This window comes from Erinaceus europaeus, chromosome 20 (genome assembly GCF_950295315.1).
Source record: "Erinaceus europaeus chromosome 20, mEriEur2.1, whole genome shotgun sequence".
Taxonomy (NCBI): Eukaryota; Metazoa; Chordata; class Mammalia; order Eulipotyphla; family Erinaceidae; genus Erinaceus; species Erinaceus europaeus.
In genome coordinates, this window is record NC_080181.1 from 56741746 (window position 1) to 56765732 (window position 23987).

A 23987-nucleotide genomic window follows, 5' to 3' on the forward strand; every position below is an offset into this window, starting at 1 on the left:
AAATTTTCTGGAACTTTGATATTGTACACACCACTGATTGTCTTTGTGAAGCCAAGTAGATCAAACAAGGCATAAGATGCCCAACCACAAGGAAAACTCCAGGTAACAAGACTAGGCCTTCTGATTCTAAGTTCAGTTCTTTCTTGCTGCAATAGAGCAAACTCCGAAAGTTCTGGACATGTACTCTGTAACAGGAGAGCAGATGTGGGAGACAGTGACAGACATCTAAGCTCAGTTGAAAAAAGATTTCTAGCTAGATTTCACATATAGCTTGTTGAAGTGTCAAGGTTTTCGGGTAGAAGTTGAAGCATTTGTGAACTTTTAGCTTGTGTCCATTTTAGTGAGCCAGTGCCCCACTCAGTATCTGGTACACTGTTAAAGTTTTTTTCCCCAAATATTTATTTATTTATCTCCTTTTGTTGCCCTTGTTGCTTTATTGTTGTAGTTATTATTATTGTTGTTATTAATGTTGTTGGATAGGACAGAGAGAAACGGAGGTGGGGGAAGACACAGAGGGGGAGAGAAAGAGAGATACCTGCAGAGCAGCTTCACTGCCTGTGAATCGACTCCCCTGCAGGTGGGGAGCTGGGGGCTCGAACCGGGATCCTTAGGCCGGTCCTTGCACTTTGTGCCACGTGTGCTTAACCCGCTGTGCTACCGCCTGACTCCCCTTTTCTTTTTTTCTTTTTTTAATGTAGTTTTAAGGCACAAGCTCAGGGTCCCATACATGTGGCATCAAAACACACCATCTACCATCCTGGAATCTGTTTGGTGCTGTCCATTTTGCTCCCATTTGAGGGTTTTGTTCAGGGTCCCATGCATGGTAAGGCATCTACTCTACCTGCTGAGCTATATTCCAGTCCCTGATAAAGGTTTTTTTTTACTTTTTTCTTTGCTCTCAGGATTATGGCTGGGACTGGGTGCCTTCACTAGGAATCCACTGCTCCTGGAGGCCATTTTTATCGTTTTATTGTCATTGTTTTGATGGATAGGACAGAGAGAAATTGGGAGAGGAGGGGAAGACAGAGAGGGGGAGAGAAAGATAAACACCTACAGACCTGCTTCACCACCTGCAGGTGGGGAGTTGGGGACTTGAACTGGATCCTAATGCCGTTCCTTGCCCTTTGTGCCATGTCTGCTTAAGCTGCTGTGCTACCACCTGTCCCCCCATAAAGTTTTTATGTAAGTGAATAAATGGATGAATTTATGGGAGATTGAATCAAAGACTTTAGATAAAGGGGGCTAAGAATCATGCCTCGAGAATTTCAAGGATAAAGAATCAAATGGTTTCTGTAAGTGCTTTGAGAACATTAAAATTAAAAGCTGAATATTTTCTTGTAACTCAGATGATGGACAGAAAAATCTAACCATATTCTCCTTCTCATAGTTGATTCTGAGATCTGGGTTTTGACTAATAGATTCTGTGTAACCTTCTCCCGGTGCAGTATGAGAAATCAGAAATTGGGGGCCGGTGAGGGGTGGTGCACTGGGTTAAGCACACGTAGTGCTAAGCACAAGGAGACACACAAGAATCCCGGTTCCAGCCCCTGGCTCCCCACCTGCAGGGGAGTCGATTCACAAGTGGTGAAGCAGGTCTGTAGGTGTCTTATCTTTCTCTCCCCCTCTCTGTCTTCCCCTCTTTTCTTGATCTTGATTTCTCTCTGTCCTGTCCAACAACAATGACAGCAATAACAATAACAACAACAAGGGCAAAAAAAAAAAAAAAGGCCTCTAGGAGCAGTGGATTTGTGGTGCAGGCACTGAGCCCCAGCGATAACTCTGGAGGCAAAAACAAAAACAACATAATTAGAGTATCCTAGGCTCAGAAGTGCTTCTGGTCAGTCAAACTTCACTTTTCTCTGAGCTTATAAGCAGTATGAACATTGAAGGAGAAATGGAACAAAGGAAAACAACATGGCAAAAATAAGAATGGAGCTTTTGGAATAGGCTGACCATTCTCTTTGTGTCCTTGAGCAAGTCTCTGTCTCCGTAGTTCCCTATCTTTGTATTTTTAAATGTGGGTTAACACAGTCTCACTCAGTGATTATGGAGAGGGTTGGAATAGGGTGGGACAAATGTCTGAGAAATGCATCTGGGTCATTTTAGATGCTTATAGATGGTAGTTTTAGTTATTGTACAAAAAGAAGGGGTAGAAATCTGTCTCAGGGTTCCCATCTATTCTTCCTTCCTTACATAAATTATAAATGCCAAGGGTTACGCAACCACCGAGGTAATTTATTATTTGAGAAACAGAACTTTTACAGACCAAATTAGATCACTTTGGGGTTTGCAAGAACTATAACCAATTTACAACCTTTTGAAAAAAATGAATCGTCTATGGCCATACCACCCTGAACACATCTGATCTTGTCTGAAAAAAATGAATCAAGGAAGAACTTAAAGAAGAAAGGCATATTAAAACAGGCAGATACATTTTATACCTGCTAAATTGATTTCCTTTTTTACTCCAGTTGATGATAATATCCAATTTTACTTTTTTGTGCAGCTGTTTTCATATATATATATATACCCTTCTGGGTTTTCATATATATATGTTTTCATATATATATATATATACATATATACATATACATATATACATATATATATACATATATACATATATATACATATATACATATATATATATATATATATATATATGTTTTCATATATATATATACCCTTTGGGAAAATACTTTGGTGGTGTGTACTGAGAGCATTTTCAAGGCTCATCTCCGGAGACTTGTTAGTAACTACTCCTCAGAATGTAGTTATAATTCAGTAGAAGAAACATCATGTAGTCATTAAAGATGGTTGTGTAATATTGTAGAAAGAATTTATGGTGTATGTGCACAAGAGTGTACCAATGCTAGATCAGAACCATGCAGTTACTATATATCAATGTGATAGAGAAGGTACAACATTTGATATGCAACAAGGGCAACACAAGGAAAAGTAAATATGTATAAAAAATAAAAAAAAGATGAGAAAAGACCATTTGGGGGTCAGGCGGTAGTGCAGCAGGTTAAGCGCAGGTGGCAGAAAGTGCAAGGACCAGCATAAGGATCCCATTGGAGCCCTGGCTCCCCACCTGCACAAGCGGTGAAGCAGGTTTACAGATGTCTATCTTTCTCTCCCCCTCTCTGTCTTCCCTTCCTCTCTCCATTTATCTTTGTCCTATCCAACAACAATGACATCATCAACAACAACAACAACAACAACAAACATTTGATATGTTAGGGCCTAAATAGTAGTTTCATTTTTTCTTTAAGAAAGTCTTGCTTAACGGGAGTCAGCTGGTAGCGCAGTGGGTTAAGCACATGTGGCATGAAGTGCAAAGACCATATAAGGATCTTGGCTCCCCACCTGCAGAGGAGTCGCTTCACAAGTGGTGAAGCAGGTCTGCAGGTGTCTATCTTTCTCTCCCCCTCTCTGTCTTCCCCTCCTCTCTCCATTTCTCTCTGTCCTATCCAACAATGACACCATCAATAACAATAATAACTACAACAACCTTAAAAAACAAGGGCAACAAAAGAGAAAATAAATAAATATAAAAAATTTTTTAGAAAGTCTTGCTTAAAAAGACTGTTCCTGTATGCCTATGCCTACACACTTAAAGATCTTGCTAAAACCCTGAAAACTCTAGCAACCTGAAGGTTTTTTATTTATTTATTTTATTATTTATCTATCTATCTACTTATTTTTTTGCCTCCTGGGTTATTGCTGGGGCTCAGTGCCTGCACTACAGATCCACTGCTTCTGGAGGCTATTTTTTTTCCTTTTGTTGCCCTTGTTGTTTATTGTTGTTGTTATTGTTGTTATTGCTGTTGTTGGATAGGACGGAGAGAAATTGAGGAAGGATAGGAAGACAGAGAGGGAGAGAGAAAGATAGACATCTGCAGACCTGCTTCACCACTTGTGAAGCGTCCCCCCCCACCACTTTGCAGGTGTGGAGCCGGGGGCTTGAGCCTGGGTCCTGATGCTGGTCCTTGTGCTTTCGCCATGTGCACTTAACCCGCTGTTCTATTTCCCGGCCCCCAACCAGAAGGTTTTTAAGTAGAGGAGAAATTGAAACCAAGACTTTCACTTTTGAATCATTTCACTACAAAACATCATTGTTTGACACTTCTTTCAGAACTTTGCATGCATCTTTCAACAGTCTTAAAATCTCTGTTTCTAGGTTCAATTTCAGAAGCTTCAGCAACTGCGCTTTACACAGTACCATGGAGGATCCTTACCAAATGTGAGCCAGCTGCGTAACAGTACAACAGAGTTTCAGGTACCTCCAGATGTTGACTTTCTTTCTTTTTTTAAAATTTTTTAAAAAATATTTATTTATTTATTCCCTTTTGTTGCCCTTGTTGTCTTATTGTTTTGTTGGATAGAACAGAGAGAAATGGAGAGAGGAGGGGAAGACAGAGAGGGGGAGAAAAAGACAGACTCCTGCAGACCTGCTTCACCGCCTGTGAAGCGACCATCCTGCAGGTGGGGTCCCAGGGGCTCGAACCGGGATCCTTATGCTGGTCCTTGCACTTTGCGCCACCTGCGCTTAACCTGTTGTGCTATCACCCGACTCCCAGATGTTGACTTTCTTAAAGCTGTATGGAATGTGGAGAGGCAGGAATTATCCTTAGAAAGCTTAGATCTTGAAATATAAAGCCCAAGATCAGTGGGCTTAGCTACATATAGTTCAGTCCTTTTTGGGGAGGTCTGTCTTTATTTTATTTCCTACTTTTTGTGCAAGACTGTGTCATAAGCAGTCTAAGGGGGAGGCCGGGTGGTGACACACCTGGTTGAGAGCCCATGATACCATATTCAAGTCCCTGCTCCCCACCTGGAGGGGGTAAGCTTCACAAGTGGTAAAGCAGGTCTGTTAGTGTCTTTCTTTCTCTCCCTCTCAACCTCTGCCTCCCCTCTCAACTTCTCTCTGTCTCTATCCAAAATAAATAAGTAAAATTAAAACAAAAAAGGAAACTGAAGAAAAAAACTAGTTTAAGTGATCAGTCTTTATTGATTTTAGTAATTTGAGGACCAGCAAAATACTGGGCTCTTTCTCTCTCTCTGCTTCTCTGTCTTGTCTTCCTATTTGGAAAAAGTCAGTTTTGAGTAGTGAAGCCCCAGATATGACCAAAAAAAAAAAAAAAAAGAAAAAGAAAAGAAACGAAATTCCACTACTAAGCACATACCCAAAAGATATAATAACACTTCAGTCAAAGGGATATATGCACCCCCATGTTCATAGCAGCTTTATTTATAACATCAAAAACCTGGAAACAACCAAAATGCCCTTCAACAGATGACTGGATAAAAAAGTTACGGGACATATACTCAATGGACTATTATTCAGCAATTAAAAAGATAATATTGTATCCTTTAAGGTAAAGTGGATGGATGGAGATTATGCTTAGTGAAGCAAGTGAGGTAAAGAACAATCACAGAATGGTTTCACTCATGCAGAATATAGAGAATTGAGTATACAAATGTGAAAAAAAACAAAATGTCAGCCTATTTATAAGACTGTGGGAGAACTATAGTGGTTATTTGAGGGTGGGGTGGGGATGAGGAAACAGACCTTTGGTGACAGGAGTGGTAAAAAATGATAATAAAAAGAGAAAGAAGGGTGGTCCAGGAGGTGGTGCAGTGGATAAAGCATTGGACTTTCAAGCAGGAGGTCCTGAGTTCGATCTCCAGCAGCACAAGTACCAGAGTGATGTCTGGTTCTTTCTCTCTATCTTTCAAATAAATAAATAAGTAAATAAATAAATAAATGAAAGAATGAATAATCTTTAAAAATAAAGAAAGGAGGAAAGAAAATCAGTTGACCCAACATGTGTGAATCTGTTCTGGTCTCAATCTTCTGTTCTATTGGTCTCTGTGATTTTTGCTAATAACAGACTGTCTTAATTGCTGTACCCTCCTAGAAAGACCTAGAATTAGTCAATGGGGTGGGGAGCCCCAAAGTTGTTCTTTTTCAAAGTTGCTTTCCCTGATTTACTCTCTTTTCTTTTTTTTTTTTTAAGCTTATTTATTTATTTATTTCCCCTTTTGTTGCCCTTGTTTGCCGGGATAGCCTGAGGGTACTTCTTCCCGAGCTAGTGCTCTCTGGGTTGGAGAGAACTCAACTGGAGCCGATCTAGGCTGCTGCGTGGGAGAAGGATCAGGAACTCGTGCCGCACTAACTTCGCAGGAGATACACTCTGGAACTCTCGGAGCCAGAAAGCAATTTCCAAGTGTCTTTAATCAGAAGAGCAGCTGTTTTTTTCTTTTTTCATTCTTTTTTTTTTCCTCCTCCAGGGTTATTGCTGGGCTCGGTGCCTGCACCATGAATCCACCACTCCTGGAGGCCATTTTTTCCCCCCTTTTGTTGCCCTTGTTGTAGCTTCGTTGTGGTTATTATTATTGCCCTTGTTGACGCAATTTGTTGTTGGATAGGACAGAGAGAAATGGAGAGAGGAGGGGAAGACAGAGAAGGGGAGAGAAAGATAGACACCTGCAGACCTGCTTCACCGCCTGTGAAGCGACTCCCCTGCAGGTGGGGAGCCGGGGCTCGAAACGGGATCCTTACGCTTTGCGCCACATGCGCTTAACCCACTGCGCCACCGCCCGACCCCCAGAGCAGCTGTTTTTATACTCTCCAAGTAGGGTGGAAACAGGATGTGATATAGAGAGGGTGGAGCGAAAAGTGACTGGTGAAAATCAGAGTGTGACAAGGAGAGGATCAGGGTGTGACAAGGAGAGGATCAGGGTGTGACAAGGAGAGGGGGTGGAGCAGGTGAGAATTCTACCACTAAACCACCAATGCCCTGGAGGGAGTGTGGTGCTTTATGTAAATGTAAAAGTAATTTATGTAAATAGACCAAAGCTTTGAATGGGATTAAATCTATCCCTATATAGGTATATGGTTAAGCAGAAGCCAGGGGGAGCTGGCATACTATCCAACACTTGTTGTTATTGATGTCATTGTTGTTGGACAGGACAGAGAGAAATGGAGAGAGGAAGAGAAGACAGAGAGGGGAAGAGAAAGACAAGACACCTGCAGACCTGCTTCACCGCCTGTGAAGGGACTCCCCTGCAGGTGGGGAGCTGGGGGCTCGAACTGGGATCCTTATGCTGGTCCTTGTGCTTTGCGCCACGTGCTCTTAACCCACTGCACTATCTTACTCCATTTTTTAAAAAAATTTATTTATTTATTTCCTTTTGTTGCCCTTGTTGCTTTATTGTTGTAGTAATTATTGTTGTCTGTCTTCATTGTTGGATAAGACAGAGAGAAATGGAGAGAGGAGGGGAAGACAGAGAGGGGGAGAGAAAGTCAGACACCTGCAGACCTGCTTCACCGCCTGTGAAGGGACTCCCCTGCAGGTGGGGAGCCAGGGGCTTGAACCGGGATCCTTACGCCAGTCCTTGCGCTTTGCACCATATGCGCTTAAGCCACTGTGCCACCGCCTGACCCCCCTTACTCCCTTTTTTTTTATCTATAAAGTCTCAGAATTGGTTTGTTTGTTTCTACAAAAAAAAAAAACAAAAAAAAACCCAACTTTCTGATTTTTTTTTTTTAATTGGATTGTGCTGAATCTGTAGATTGGGTAGGAAACAGTTGGCATCTTAATATGTTGGGTCTTCTTGTTCGTGAACATGGTTCATGGTTTTAATTAAGTTGCTTATACTTTTTTTAAAAAAAATATTTATTTTATTTATTTATTCCCTTTTGTTGCCCTTGTTGTTCTATTGTTGTAGTTATTATTGTTGTTGTCGTTGTTGGATAGGACAGAGAGAAATGGAGAGGGGAGGGGAAGACAGAGAAGGGGAGAGAAAGATAGACACCTGCAGACCTGCTTCACCGCCTGTGAAGCGACTCCCCTGCAGGCGGGGAGCCGGGGTTCGAACCGGGATCCTTATGCCGGTCCTTGTGCTTTGCGCCACCTGCGCTTAACCCGCTGCGCTACAGCCCGACTCCCTATACTTGTTAATTTAAGCATAATCACCTTCCTTGTATGTTTATCACTTTGGGATTTATAGAATGCTTTTGCATCTGTTATCTTTACCAAATAAACATTAGTTGGTCAACATTGGTTAATATACCTAGTAACTTAAAAAAAAAGATTTATTTTAATAGAAATGTCAGAACACTGCTTTGTTATCTGCAGTGCTGAGGATTGAACCCTAGACTTCATTCTTGGAAGGAATATACTCTATGCTATCTTCTTGACATTATTATTATTATTATTTTAATATTTATTATTTATTTATTCCCTTTTGTTGCCCTTGTAGTTATTATTGTTGTAGTTATTGATGCCGTCGTTCTTGGATAGGACGGAGAGAAATGGAGAGAGGAGGGGAAGACAGAGAAGGGGAGAGAAAGAGAGACACCTGCAGACCTGCTTTACTGCTTGTGAAGCGACTCCCCTGCAGGTGGGGAGCCAGGGCTGGAACCGGGATCCTTAGGCCAGTTCTTGCGCTTTGGGTGGGCCACCTGTGCTTAACCCACTGCACTACCGCCCGATTCCCGACAGTAGTATTATTTTAACTGTTGGTTGAAGACCAGTTTTCTTACCTAATGGAGAATATAAAAGCACATCTTTTCCTCTAACCTCTTGGTACCTTATACAAAGAACAAAGACTTAACAGAATAAACCAGAGTAAACTTTTCAGGCCATATTCTGATAATTCTCTTTAGCAAGATACTAAAGAGAATCTATCAGTCATGGATGGCTAGAGTTACAGCCCTTATATCCCGAGGCAGGGCCTGCTATGTGTACATTGAAGTCACAGAGGAGGAAGTAGGTATTATCTTCTCTGAATGCAGGACTGTCTCTTCTAGTTAGAGGGAGGGTTCACCATTCTCTAGTATAAGTTACAGCACCTGTTGGCGGTGTGACCTGGCTGTTGGGTAGCTATAGAGAGAACAAGAGACTTCTCACTGTGTAGGGCTATCTGGGGGTAGTTGTAGACTTTCAACCCAACAAGTCATTTTAAATTATATCATAAAAACTAGCCTAACTTTTTACCCTCCTGATTACATGTTAATGAAATTGTGTCATCTTGTTTCTAACTGCATGTTTATAAATTTTAACTATTTAGTGAACAACCTGGTGGCCAAAAGGAGAAAACCATATTGCACGGTAGTCAGGGCTTAGAGAGCTAGGTCCAGAACAGTGGTTTTCTGGAGGTTACCAAGCTGAGTGGGTAAAAAGAGCTACAGACTTGACAATTGTAGAACCAGAAATAGTTTACTAATTTATCCAATCCCTCTTTTTTTTTTTTCTGAAGAATTATTGATGAAGCTCTGTGCTTGCATAATTCCATAGCTCCTTGTGGACTTATTTACAGAAGGGGAGTTAAAGGGAGAGTGGAGAGGGAGAGAGAAAGGAGGAAAGATACCGCACCACCTCACTACCACTTGTGAAGTTTCCTCTGTGCAGGTGCTCTCCTGTGATGGCTGGGTCCTTGAACCTCAGTCCTCCTGCATGGTAAAGTGTATGCTCTAGTGTGTGAGCTATCACCCAGCTTTCACAATTTAAAAATTCAGCCATTTGGGAGTCCGACAGTAGAGTAGTGGGTTAAGTGCAGATGGCGCAAAGCGCAAGGACCAACATAAGGATCCCGGTTCAAGCACCAGCTCCCCACCTGCAACTCCCCTCCTCTCTCCGTTTCTCTCTGTCCTATCCAACAATGATGACATCAATAACCACAACAATAATAACTAGAATAAGGGCAACAAAAGAGAAAATATAGTTATGTTAATTCCTGGTTTCTCTTTTGGAGAATGGCATTTTTTCTGATCTTGTCCTGAGATTCTCTTTAACTATCTGTATTCATGAAGTTTACAACTGTGTGGTCCCCCTCCCCTCAACTCCACTGTGTTTGATTCATTCACTGGTTTGCCTTTAATTTTGACTTCCAGCAACATGGTCTTCTCTTCTCCCTAAGGAAATAGTAGAAGCACAGAAAGTTCAGGACTTAATCCACAGTTTTGGAATGTGCATCTGCCCCCAAATAAGAACTGGGACCAAGAATGTGGTTATCATATATATTTTTAAAAGATTTTATTTATTTATTAATGAGAATGATAGGAGGAGAGAGAGAAAGAACCAGATATCACTCTGGTACATGTGCTGCCGGGGATTGAACTCAGGACCTCATGCTGGAGAGTTCAATGCTTAATCCACTGCACTACCTTCCGGAACACATGGCTATCATATTTTTAATACAGATTTAGTATTACTTTTTTGAAGAGAAGATTTGTTAAGTAGACAACTCATGAATATCTAGTAGTTGGGGATAAAGATCTTTGAAATTACAGAAGAGGTAGAGATGTGTTGGCTCCATGTATGAATTAGGAGCAGCTGTACCCATGAAAACTTGAACAAGAGAACTGAAATGCCACCATTGCATCCTGTCATTCACATGACCCTAATTTTTCGTGCAGTGGAGGGTCAGGGAAAGTGGTTGCTCCAGACTGCTTTGAAAGACCAAATTTTCTGGGAAGATGGCTTAGTCATAGTGCACAGGACTTGCTCTGCATGAGGTCCTAGATCCAATCTCTGTCCAGCAGTGCATATGTTAGAGCTGAGCAGTGCTCTGATCTCTCTTTATAAAAATCTAAAATAAATAAAGTAAAATAAATTGTAATCCATTAACTTAATATTTTTAAAAGGTTTGTTTCTTCAAAGAGAGAGCACCATTTGGTTACATATGATGCCAGGGTCAAACCCAAGAACTCACACATGCAAGAACTACTCTCTATCCTCTGAACTACCTCCCCAGTCACTAATTTAACCTTTATGCTAAGACAGTTTGAAGAGATGGTATCTGATAAAACCAGTGGTCTATTTGAAAGAGAACACTGCAAGGACTAGAGTGCCAGTGTTATGTTTGCAACTAAAGTTTGAGTGCTATACAGAGGCCACATAGTCTCAGGTTAGAAAGCCAGGTTCTGACTTCCATTCTGGTCTCTGCTACTTTCTGGCTTTGTGATCTTAGGCAAATCTCTTAACAGCTCTCTCCTTTCAAAACAGCTTCCTCACATGTAAAACAAGAATAGTATTAACACCATTATCAGAGGGTTTTTTTAGGCCTTTATTAATATTATTATTTAAAAATATTTATTTATTTATTCCCTTTTGTTGCCCTTATTGTTTTATTGTTGTAGTTATTGTTGTTATTGATGTCATTGTTGTTGGATAGGACAGAGAGAAATGGAGAGAGAAGTGGAAGACAGAGACGGGGAGAGAAAGAGAGTCACCTGCAGACCTGCTTCACCGCTTGTGAAGCGACTCCCCTGCAGGTGGGGAGCCAGGGGCTTGAACTGGGATCCTTAGCCAGTCCTTGCACTTTATGCCACCTGCGCTTAACCCGCTGCGCTACCACCTGACTCCTATATTATTTTTTTAATGAGAGAGACAGACAGACAGACTAGAGCACTGCTCAGCTTTGGCTTGTGGTGGGGCCAGAGACTAAACTTGGAACCTCAGAAGCTCAGGCAGAACCATTATGCTATCTCCCTAGCCCTATCAGAGTTTTGTGAGGATTAAATGAGTCAGCCATGTGACACGCTTAGAGCAGTGCCTGGCAGAATGAACATGTTAAAGGGCTTCCTCTTCTTGTTACTGTGGTTGCTACCATATACTACCACAGGTGATTTGTTCTGCCACCCCCACCTCCCTTACCCTGGCTAGCACAACACCATGATCTTTGGGATCAGCCTGCCATTGTAGTCTAGAAGCCACTGTTTCTGCATTTGTAGAACTTGTGCTACTGCATCTGCTCTACTAGTGAGGCTCTGAACCCTGGCTGGAAGCAGTTCTGCATGTTGCTGTGTAATTGTGACTGTTATGGCTCTCATCCCAGATGTTCCCATTGTAGAATATTTGTCTCTACTGTGAGTTGTGCTGCAGTAACTTGTTCTTAATGAGAGGCTACTGATGTGTAAGAATTATTTTTTATAAATAATTACAGCCAAGTCAAGGTTACCCCACCTGTTGTTACTACTTTTCACTTCCATGTGTAGAAGCAGATGGGTGCTTGGGGAAGCAGTCTACATTCCCAAGATTGTCACACACTGGGGACACATAGTAGAACTGCATTTGAAAGTTGCATGTTTTCTGTGAAGGAGAAAACAAGTTTGAGAATTGAGGTCATTTCTGTCATAGAGGTACTATTCACTCTTCCATGCCATAAACCCATTCTTATTGCTTTCCAGACCTAAATACCTAAACTATGCATAGACATCTAAATTAGGAAAAACCCAAGTGTTTGTACAGATATTTTCATATTAATGAAATTGAAGACTTTCTGATTGCTTGATCAATACCTGTCATTTCTAGAAAACAAAAAACAAATCCAGTTTTAATGTTAAGTAGACAAAGTGTTATAAATCATTAAGTAGTTGTATATTTATCATAAGATATGGAAAATACATTTTTGAGGTTACCAGAGAATGAATTACTATATATATATATTTCCCCTTTATTCACTTTAAGGAAACTTTTTTGTTTCTTAGTGAGACTGTCTTATATTTTAGCTAGAAAAGAAAACATCTGGAAAACAATTTAATTGGTATCTAAGAATCTGAAAATAAACCTAAAGAGATATTGCGTAGACCACTCACAAATCTAATTTCTTTAATCTTGTACTTCTGAGTGGAGCCCTTTCCCCCAACCAGCCTCACTTCTGTAGTCTAAGAGAAGCTCCCGGGTCTGTTCTCCTCCTGCTGAACCTTTCCTTCTGAGATTGCCTTTTCTCCTTTGAAGACAGGGAGCTTGGTGGTAGCTATGCAGTTGCCTCCCATCTGGCTCCAGAATGTTACGCGCTTTTATTTCACAGCCCCCCAGCAAGCTAGCACCCCCAGCTTTTCTGTTTCCTTTCCCCTACACTCCAATGTTTCAGACACAAAGCAGTGCCTTAACCTTTTCTGTAGTGTTCTGGTCTGTGGCATTGCCCAATGTATTAGACTTAGGCTAGTCTGTAAAGTGTTGCATCATCCTCATAATGTGTTGTAGGCGTAGATGGAGTCAGTCCTGTGTGGTTTGGGGTTTCTTTCGTTGCCTCTTCCCTAGGCTCCAGGGGCTATTTGGCCTCCACCTAGGCAGCCTCTTGTCTTTCTCTAGCACCCAGCCTGAACTAAGGCAGAGGGCTGGGTTGCCTCTCACTCTGGCTTCAAGAACTGCTGTTGGCCTTGTGTCCCAGTGCTGATAACTGGACTTTTGTCTGGCTTCTGGCTGCCAGAATCCCATGGTAACCTGCCTCATATCCCCGTGCTTTGTATTTATCAGCCTCCCTCCCAGGGATTGAAGTCCTGCCCTGAAACACAGTGACCAGTGCACTTTTCCTGATGACAACCACCTTTTTTTGCTTCTCTGATTGGATCCCAGTGTGCCCTAGATTTCTCATTGTTCTCAGTGCTCACCATTGGGAAGCCTCTGTTCTGGACACTTATCTCAGCAAATGGCAACTCTGTTCTTCCAGTGACTCGGGCCAAAACCTTGGAGTCATCCTTAACTCTTCCCACTCTCTCATGCCTGAGCCAGCAGTAAAATTCTCAGTTCTGCATAAACAAAACAAAAAAACAAACAAATGTGCCCTGAATCTGATTACCCTGGGCTGAGTCCCTATCATCTCTGCCAGGATTCTAGTAGTACACTACCACCCTTGTGATCCTTTAAATATAAGCCAGATTATATCACTTCTCTTTTCAAAATCCAGTGACTTTTTCTCTCAGTGTGAAGCCCAAGTGCAAAGTACACACACTGCCTGCAGGCTGCTTGCACCTGCTAGGGGTCTTTCACACACTTCCCTTTTTAGTCTACTGCTGGCCACACTGATGCACTCCTCTGTTCCTGAGCCTCCCCAAGTCTCTCTCTCCTAGGAGAGCTCTTCTCCAAATACCTGATTGTCTTACATCCTTATTTAGTTCTTTAATCAAATATCTCCCATTAGTAATGCCCTCCTCTCTGAAATGACAGTGATCTCTGCCCAGTTTCTTGCCTCCCCCCCCCCCAATACCCATTTTTCTTAAGGTTGCTTTCTCTTCTGGAGATAGGAAGGTAGCAGCTACATACTCTACAAGTTTGTTTATATAACTTATATTCTGTATCACTACTTGAATATAAGCCCCATGGGAGAAAGGGTACTTTGGTTCACAGCTGTGTCTCCAAAGTTTGAAATAGTGCCTTCCTGGAGCATGAGCTCATTGAATATTTGTTGAATGAATGAATCAGATAGTTGAGTCTTTGCTTTGTGTTAGCCTTATTTCAAACATTTTACATGCATTATCTCATCTGATTCTCACAATAACCTCATGTAATGGTGCTTCTGTGATTCCCATTTTGCAGATAAGAAAAGTGAGTCTAACTGGACTCATTGTTACATGAGTATGGTTACTTGACCAAGAAAATCTGATATTTTATTATTTATTTTATTATTTATTACATATGTGTTCAGGTCCCAGATCTGCCATATATTGGTTGAGCTATAAGCTTTCCAGGCTTCAATTTCCAGTTATAAAATGTGAACAATGTTTTGGAACTTAAAAAATTTATTTATTTTATTTTTTATTTTTAAATATTTATTTATTCCCTTTTGTTGTCCTTGTTTTATTGTTTTAGTTATTATTGTTGTTGCTATTGATGGACAGGACAGAGAGAAATGGAGAAAGGAGGGGAAGATAGAGAGGGGGAGAGAAAGAGAGACACCTGCAGACCTGCTTCACCGCCTGTGAAGGGACTCCCCTGCAGGTGGGGAGCCAGGGGCTCGAACCGGGATCCTTACGCCGGTCCTTGTGCTTTGTGCCACGTGCGCTTAACTCACTGTGCTATAGCCTGACTCCCTAAAAAAATTATTTTATTTATTTATTTTACAGAGAGAGAGATTTAGAGAGAAAGACAGAGAAACCAGAGCACTGCTCAGCTCTAGTTTATCGTGGTGTGGGGGATTAAACGTAAGACTTTGGGGCTTCAGAATCAGTCTTTTTGCATAGCCATTATGCTATTTCCCCCACCCTGGAATTTTTTTTTCCTTTCTTTCAATTTCTTTATTGAGGAATTAATGATTTACAGCCAACAGGAAAATACAGTAAAATACAATAGTTTGTACATGCATAAGATTTCCACATAACGATACACCCCCCAGTAGGTCCTGGGAATCTTTTTTTATTCATATATTTAGAGATCCAATGTTTGTGACTGATCAATTAACGAGAACAATTAATGAGGTCAATTAATGAGAACACCTATTTATTAATTCAACAAATACTTAACTGAGATTAGAACTTTGTAGGATGGGGAGTCAGGCGGTAGCGCAGTGGGTTAAGCGCACATGGTGCAAAGCGCAAGGACTGGTGTAAGGATCCCGGTTTGAGCCCTTGGCTCCCCACCTGCAGGGGATTCGCTTCACAGGTGGTGAAGTGGGTCTGCAGGTGTCTCTCTTTCTCCCCCCCCTCTGCCTTCCCCTCCTTTCTCCATTTCCCTCTGTCCTATCCAACAACAAAGACAGACAACAATAATAACTACAACAATAAAAACAAGGGCAACAAAAAGGGAATAAATATTTTTAAAAAAGAACTTTGTAGGATGTTTATTCAGTTAGTACAGCAACTCTTAATGCTGTGACTTGTTTTGCTTCACTGAGTATGGCTCTTAGCTTTGGTTTTTGCAGATTTTTGAAAACGAGTGTATTTTTTTCAGAGTCAGCTGACCCAAACACTTTCCAGACATTGGCCACATAATCAGAAATTTCAAAAGAACCCTGGAATTTATGAGTCTCACTTCAAATGATCAAGTCTATGTCTTCTTTTTGGGCAGTTTGCTTTCCACCTACTTCACTCTCCTGCATGGACAAGGCTTTAGACATCTCTTGTGGGTCGACCTCCAAAGGCAGCCTCACTAATTAGATGCAAAATTCATATGGTCAAAACCTGGGAGACTCTTGAAATCCTGTGACATAATATCAGGCCACAGCTCTGCAAATCCTTGGAGGCTGGGCGTTGCAGCAATAGGGAGAGCACTCCTCCATCCCTGTGCTGCTTGCCTGGGCTCCAGGCCCAGTTGAATCTGCATAACAAATGTCCTTGAATGAGCTGTCAGTGTTTCTATCTGCACAGTGCATTTTCAGTAGGAGTCTGTGGGGACACTGCACACAACACCTGCCTTGTAAGCCACTTGTGTTCAACAAAATGGGTCTCTCAGATAACTTGTTCTTTTTAGTTCGTGTGTGTGTGTGTGTGTGTGTGTGTGTGTGTGTGTAAGAGAGAGGGTGGGGGAGAGAGATGCCAGAGCACTGTTCAACTCTGGGTTAATTTGGTACAGGGATTGAACCTGGGACTTGGGTGCCTCAGACATACATTGGTGCTCTAACATGCTGGACTCTGTCCTCAACCTCTCAGGTAGCTTTAGTACCACAAGCCATGTTTACACAGAGCAGTTGTTAACAAATCCCTTTTCCAGAAATCTACAACCTGCCATTCAGGACAGAGTCACATTTTGCTTGGCGTTTCTGCAGGGTGGTCAGTAGCACAACCCTTAGGGACAGACTGGGGGATGGAGACTTTAGACAGAATCTGGAACTTTTCTAGGCCTAGCTCATACATCTGTGGGTCATGGCCACTAAATAGTGCCAAGTATGAAGTTGATTAATACATGTATATTCTCAGAATAACCCCCAGCACAGGGGTAGATAGCATAATGGTTATGCAAAGAGACTCTCATGACTGAAGCTCCAAAGTCCCAGTTCAATCCCCTGCCCGCATCACCGTAAGCTAGAGCTGAGCAGTGCTTTGGTTAGAAAAAAAAAAAAGAGTAACCCCAGCACATAGTAATTGCTCGGTGAACGTTGCCAAGTCCAGACTTTCTTGCTAAGTGAAGGAACTAAAAGCTGGGCATATCAGTCTCCTTTGGCTGTATCAGTGAACTGTTGATTTAGTTACTGTTTGTAAAAAGCTTCTCAAATTCCAGACAGACTAGTTACATCTGCTCATTCTTCACTGACTGATGAAAACACTTGTGACTGAAAATCAGCTTGTCCTGGGGTCAGCCAGGATGTGTGCAGGTCCTCACAATGTATGACCTTTGAGAGAAGAATAGGGAACACCTGAGAGAAGAGCCTGCTCAGAACTCAGTCCAGTCCCTTAATTCCTCATGCTCAGTTCAGAACGTATTAGTATGAACCAGCCCTACCTTTTTCCTTGAATCCAGCCTCTGATAACTATGTCATAAAAGAGAAGGAAAAGAAGTACATTTAAAGATCTTCTGTAACTAAACTTCTAAGTTCCCAAAATTTTGGCAGTAGAACCAGGCAAGATTTTGTTTCTATTCCCTGCGAAGTTTCACAATACTCAGGAATAATAATTGGTCCCTATGTTATGAAACAACCTGTTTTTATACTTTAAACTTTAAAATGAATCTTCAGTTGTTTATGATTACTTTGGATGTTTTCCAGGAGTCAGGATAACATCTGTGGAAGATTCTACACCGGCCTTGAAGCCAGACACCAAAGTGGTTTCCCTGTTCAAAGGCAGCATTCTGTGGTTCAGGGAACTCCCAGGGTCTGGGCCACAGACAGCTGTAGATAGATCAGCCCTGTTCCTTCTTCACCCCCAGGCTCCTAGGGGAGGTGACTTCAGAGAGCTGTCCCTTCTCCACTTTGGCCCAAGCCACACACGTGCCAAGTGACTCAGAATTCAAACTCAGGTTTATGTTCCCAAGATTTTGCTCTTATTTTGCAAATTAAACATGTATAGAGTCACGAAATCTATTCATTTTCATTTGAGAAGTGTTTTATTCATGCTTTTCTCAGTCTGTGTAGAGGCCTTTTTCTAGTCCCCTGAGGCTACTGAATAGCCATTTTAATGTGACTTTTCCTTAGTGCCTTCTAGATTGCAGACTGTTTGCTCAATTAGCTACCTGAGGAGTCTTTTTGCAAGCTTAATCTTATTAATCAGTCCAAACCAAACTTTTCTTCTTTGGCTATCTAGGAACTCTATATTTAGGTCTTTCTTCTTTCCTCCTCTTCCCTCCCCTCCCCTCCCCTCCCCTCCCCCTCCCCTCCCCCTCCCCTCCCCTCTCCCCTCCCCTCCTTCCCTCCCCTCCCCTCCCCTCCCCTCTCCTCTCCTCTCCTCTCCTCTCCTCTCCTCTCCTCTCCTCTCCTCTCCTCTCCTCTCCTCTCCTCTCCTCTCCTCTCCTCTCCTCTCCTCTCCCTTCTTCTCCTCTCCTCTCTTCTCTCCTTCCTTCTTTCTTTTTTTTTTTTCAAGGTGTATTTAGTTTTATAAGCTATATAGATACTAGAACACCACTCATCTCTGGCATTTATTTGTGATGCTAGGCTTTACTGTATGGCCTCAGGCACCTTGGGCTGGATGTAACTCTCTTCTGACCTGAGATTTTCACACTGGAACTTGGTCTGGGAAGACCAGAAATGGGAAACCAAAGCCAGAGCATGTGTATATGCTGGGGAGTTCAGTTAGCAAAGGAAAGAGCATACAAGACCAGAAGGCAAGCAAGGTTCAGAAGATCAGAGGTCTCTAAGCAGTAGGGCTTAGCAAGAGCAGTGGAGGTCATACAGGACGCGATTATGACTATGGCTGAGAAGGGACCACTGAGTCTCAGGGTACTGTGGGCTGCAGAGCTTAGGGCCTGTTGTGGAACTAGAGACCACACTTATCTGTTCTCAGCATCGCTCCTCTGCCATCTCATCATTCATGAAATTGCTCAAGAGATGCTTTCCACCAGTCTGTGCCTGTTCAATCTCTAAGTAGTTTTGGGGGGTTGTTTAGGGCTAATTAACATAGAACTATCATCTAACGACTCAAGGCAATTTGTAAGTTAAAGTGTAACTCAAAATGAAGCAGAAGGAAGAATATTAAAAGGGAAACATTTATGGGAAGCAAAGCATAGCCTGTGTTGGGCTTGTGCCAGTAACCAGCAGCTCTTATTTGGAATAGAGATCTTTCATATTGACCACCTGCCTGGCAAATGAGTCAGAGTTTTCAGAATTACAACAGACTCTGCAGCCCTTCAGATACAACACTCCACTATAGGTAAGAAAACTGAAAACAAGAAAAATGAGGTGCTACACGGCGTATTTAGTCTAGAGTATTTCAACCATCCATGCCATTTGACTAACATAGTTTCCCACTGCTGTTGCTTCTTCTTCTTCTCCTCCTTCTTCTCCTCTTCCTCCTCCTTCTTCTGTAGATTTTATTTGTTTATTAATGTGAAAGATAGGAGGAGGAAAGAGAGAAGGAACCAGACATCACTCTGGTACATATGCTGCAGGGAACTGAACTGTGGACCTTATGCTTGAGAGTCCAATGCCTTATCCACTGTACCATCTCCCGGACCACCAATTGCTACTTTAAAATTTTTTATTTATTTTGGCTTTTTAAAAAATTAGTAATTTATAGTAGTGGTTTACAAGATTGTAAGATTAAAGGTTCATACTGTACCCACCACTGAAGTTCTCTGTCCTTATTTGCACAATATTTCTTACAAAGTCTTAAGAGACATTTTGGCTACTCCTTTTGTTTATTTACTTATCTATTTGTTTTTTTTCAGGTAGAGTGAGCAAGAAAGAGACCATAGCACCAATGCTTCCTTCAGTGCAGTAGGGGCTGGGCTTAAACTTGGATTGTGCACATGACAAAGCAATACACTATCCCAGTGATATATTTTGCTGGCCCCCTTTTTTTGTGAGTTTATGTGTTTGAATTCTCTAGATTCCAAACATGAATGAAACTATCCAGTAGTTGTCTTTTACTTGCTTACTTGATTCACTGAACACAATCACTTCCAATTCCATCCATTTTGTCCCAAAGGACACACTATCATCTTTTTTCACTGCAGAGTAGGATTCCATGGGGTATAGATAGCCCTTAACTTCCTTATCCAGTCATCTGTCCATGTTGCCTTTTGTTTCTGAATGCAATAGGGAGGGAAATTTCTCTTCCCTCCCTCCTCTATTTCTCCTCTACTTCACACTTCTTCCTTCCTTTTATATCTTCCTCCCTCCTTCCCCTGTATAAGACTGCTATCTCTGATAACAGTGCTGTTACCACTATTGGGGAAATATACTGAACTTTATTGCTGAGTGTTCTGAATACTTTCTTTCTTTCTTTTTTGCTCCTCTGATTATTTATATTGAGTAATTCACAGATGCTCTTTCTTTCTTTCTTTCTTTCTTTCTTTCTTTCTTTCTTTCTTTCTTTTTTTTTTGTAACAAGAGCACTGCTCAGCTGTGGTTTATGGTAGTGTGGGCCAGTGACTGAACCAGGGAATTTGGAGCCTCTGGCATAAAAGTCCCTTTGTATAACCATTATGCTATCTAGGTTTGGGAGATGGCACAGTAGATAAAGCATTGAACTCTCAAGAATTATGCTAACTACCCCTGAGAATACTTTTTTTTTTTCAATTGGGGAAATTTTGTTTTATAAGAGTTATCCCCCCAAAATATGTGCCAGCACACCTCAGCCCTCACCAAAGTGTCATCACCCTCCATCATGGGTCAGAATGCCTTCCATCCCCCTTTAGTTCCTTCACTGTTTGCATGCTTGAACAAATATTTCTAGAACCCTAAGGTACTGTTAACTGTCTCTACATCCAGTGGGGACTGTGGAGGCCAAGATGCTTAAGCAACTTCCCTAGCTCACCCAGCCACAAACGCTGGAGCCAGATTTGAAACTGAAGCTCTGATACTGGAGGTTATGCTTGTAAACTCCTGGTGTTTTTTTTTTTTTTTTCTTTTTTGTTCTTTTGTTGGATGACTAAAACAGAACTATTTTCTCTGAATACAGAAGTTGAAACCTGTTGAGGAAATTCAACCAGAGTATTTCTTGAAGAAAAAGGAAACCATTTCCTGATTTCTTCATTTGTTAACCCTGTGACATCATCAGAGCTGGTACTTGCTGCACATTTCACTTCACACACATAGAAATAAAGTACAAATTGTTGGGAACTTCTGAAGCTGATTAGAGGCCAGAAGTCTGACCATTTGCTGATTCTCTGCCCGTACTTCCATGTACAACTCACCCTCCCAGCTGTAGGTAAAGGCAGGCTTCAGAGGCCCCAGAGTGAGTCCCTGCGGTTACTGTGAATGTTGAACCCTGTCATAATCAAAACCTTGAAGTTCTGGGTTTGATCTTTGGCGCCTCATGGTAGCAGCAAGGAGAACTCCACTTTGTTCTTTCTCTACCTCTCTCACTGTTTCTCTCATTCTAAAAAATAGAAAAAAGTTGGGGAACCAGATGTAGCACACCTGGTTGTGTGCACATTATAGTGCACAAGGACCCAGGCTCAAACTCCTGGTACCCACCTACAGGGGAAAAGCTTCACAAGTGGTGAAGCAAGGCTACAGGTGTTTCTCTGTCTCTCTCCCTCTCTTTTTTTCTTTTAATTTTTTTATTTGTATTTATTTATTGAATAGATTCAGCCAGAAGTTGAGAGGGAAGGGGGTGCTAGAGAGGGAGAGAGACAGAGAGACCCCTGCAGACCTGCTTTACCACTCACAAAGCTTTCCCCCTGCAGGTAGGGACTGGGGGCTTAAACTTGGGTCCTTGAGCATTGTAACATGTGCATTCAACTAGGTGCGCCACCAACTGGCCCCTCTCTCTCCCTCTCTCTCTCTTTCTACCCTCTTGATTTCTGGCTATCTCTATCCAGTAAATAAAGATAATTTAAAAAAAAAATAGAAAAAAGTTGGACTAGGAGACTCAGTGGTAATGTATATGCTTGAGACCCTCAATTAATGTCTGTCACTACATTAACAACAAATATATATATCGATATCTATCTATTTATATATAATCACATATGTCAGAGCTAAGCAGTGTTCTGGTCTCTTTTATTCTCTCTCTAAATTTCTGTTTCCTTCTCTATAAGACAGTTAATAACCATCATTTCTCAGGTTTGTGAGAAGTAAATGAGGGGCAAGGTAGATAGCATAATGGTTATGCAAACAGACTGTCATACTTGGGGCTTCAAAGTCCCAGGCTCAGTCCCCCACACCATGATAAGCCCGAGTTGATCAGTGCTTTGGTTTAAAAAAAAAAAAAAAGAGCAAATGAGATGATATAGATGAAGCATCCAGTACTGTACCTGGAACATTGTAAGTGCCAGTGAAAATGGATTGTTGTCAAAGTGTTAATTTTTTTCTCCTTAAATTAGGAAATATTGAGTGTAATACTTAAATGTGAGTAAGGTGACAGTGAAATTTGTTAACTGTATGCATTATTATAGACATTGTAAATTGATATAATCATTTTTAAGTAGTTGAAGAATATATAAAATACATAATGCATACTTTTGATAAACTTTTTGATAAGCTCTCCTTTTAGAATTCTAAGGAAAAAATCAAAAAAGAATGAGAAGAAAGCTTTAGGCTTGATAGTGGTTCAGTGTTCTTTCTTGTAGTGAAGAATTTATTTAAACTTACTTATTAAACATAGTGCATCTACTTGTACTGTTCAAAGGTATGAATATAATCTAGGAGGTGGCTTAGTGGTAGAGCACAGGAATTATTTATTTATTTTTTTTTACATGCATAACAATCCCCAGATTCCCATTTAACAATACAACCCCCACTATTTAATTCATCATTTTTCATGGACCTGTATTCTCCCCACCCACCCACCCACCCCAGAGTCTTTTACTTTGGTGTAATACTCCAATTCCATTTCAGGTTCGACTTGTGTTTTCTTTTCTAATCTTGTTTTTCAACTTCGGCCTGAGAGTGAGATCATCCTATATTCATCCTTCTGTTTCTGACTTATTTCACTCAACATGATTTTTTCAAGGTCCATCCAAGATCGGCTGAAAACGGTGAAGTCACCATTTTTTACAGCTGAGTAGTATTCCATTGTGTATATATACCACAACTTGCTCAGCCACTCATCTGTTGTTGGACACCTGGGTTGCTTCCAGGTTTTGGCTATTACAAATTGTGCTGCCAAGAACATATGTGTACACAGATCTTTTTGGATGAATGTGTTGGGTTCCTTAGGATATATCCCCAGGAGGGGAATTGCAGGGTCATAGGGTAGGTCCATTTCTAGCCTTCTGAGAGTTCTCCAGACTGTTCTCCACAGAGGTTGGGCCAATTGACAGTCCCACCAGCAAGAGCACAGGAATTATGAGTGAGGTCTAAGTTTGACCACCACTTGTGATAGATGTGGTGGTTCTCTCACTAAAATTAATGACTATATAATAAAATATATAATAAGATAAATGAATATATAGTAAAATAAATGAATATATAAATCCTTAAAAATAAAATATTGAGTAGAAAGTCTCTAGCTATATAGGAAAACACTAGTTTTTCTCTGTAAGGCAAAAGAATTATTAGTGATTTAATAATGATTGACAAGATTGTGGGATAAGAGGGGTACAATTCCATACAATTCAGTTCCCACCATTAGAGTTCCATATCCCATCCCCCATTAGAAGTTTCCTTATTCTTTATCCCTCTGAGAGTATGGACCAAAGATCTTTATTGGGAGCAGAAATGGGGGGTCTGGCTCCTTTAATTGCTTCTCCACTGGACAGGGGTGTTGGCAGGTGGATCCATCCCCCCCCAGTCTGTTTCTGTTTTTCTCTGGTGTGTTAGGGCTCTGGAGAGGTGAGGTTTCACTACACATTGGTGAGGTCGTCTGCCCAGGAAAGTCAAGTTGGCATCATGGTAGTATCTGCAACTTGGTGGCTGAAAAACATTAAGATATAAAGCAGAACAAATTGTTTGGTAATCAGGATCCTAAAGGTAAGAGTATAGCAGATGAGATTTGGGGTCTTCATGTTGGAAGGAGCTAGGAAGTCTACTTTAGGGGCCCATGACTTTACTAATTTTTGCCTGAGCCCAATAGCTAACATGCAGGTGGGCTAAGAGTATTGTTTGGGAAGATGGTGCCAGAGTTGGAAATAGGACTAGAAAGTTGGATCAGGGCAGAGACGAGTTCCCAGGTATGGGAAATATATATAAATAACGTTAACTGTAAACCCCATTGATCT

General features: G+C 41.4%; 1 protein-coding gene across 1 annotated transcript in view; it reads left to right on the top strand.

The window, feature by feature from the left end:
* Positions 1 to 23987, top strand: part of CRTC3 (CREB regulated transcription coactivator 3) — a 115315-nt gene that overhangs the window by 10854 nt on the left and 80474 nt on the right. The window contains exon 2 of the mRNA XM_060179507.1: positions 4184 to 4282. Coding sequence (XP_060035490.1) covers positions 4184 to 4282 — 99 coding nt within the window. The remainder of the gene's footprint in view (positions 1 to 4183; positions 4283 to 23987) is intronic.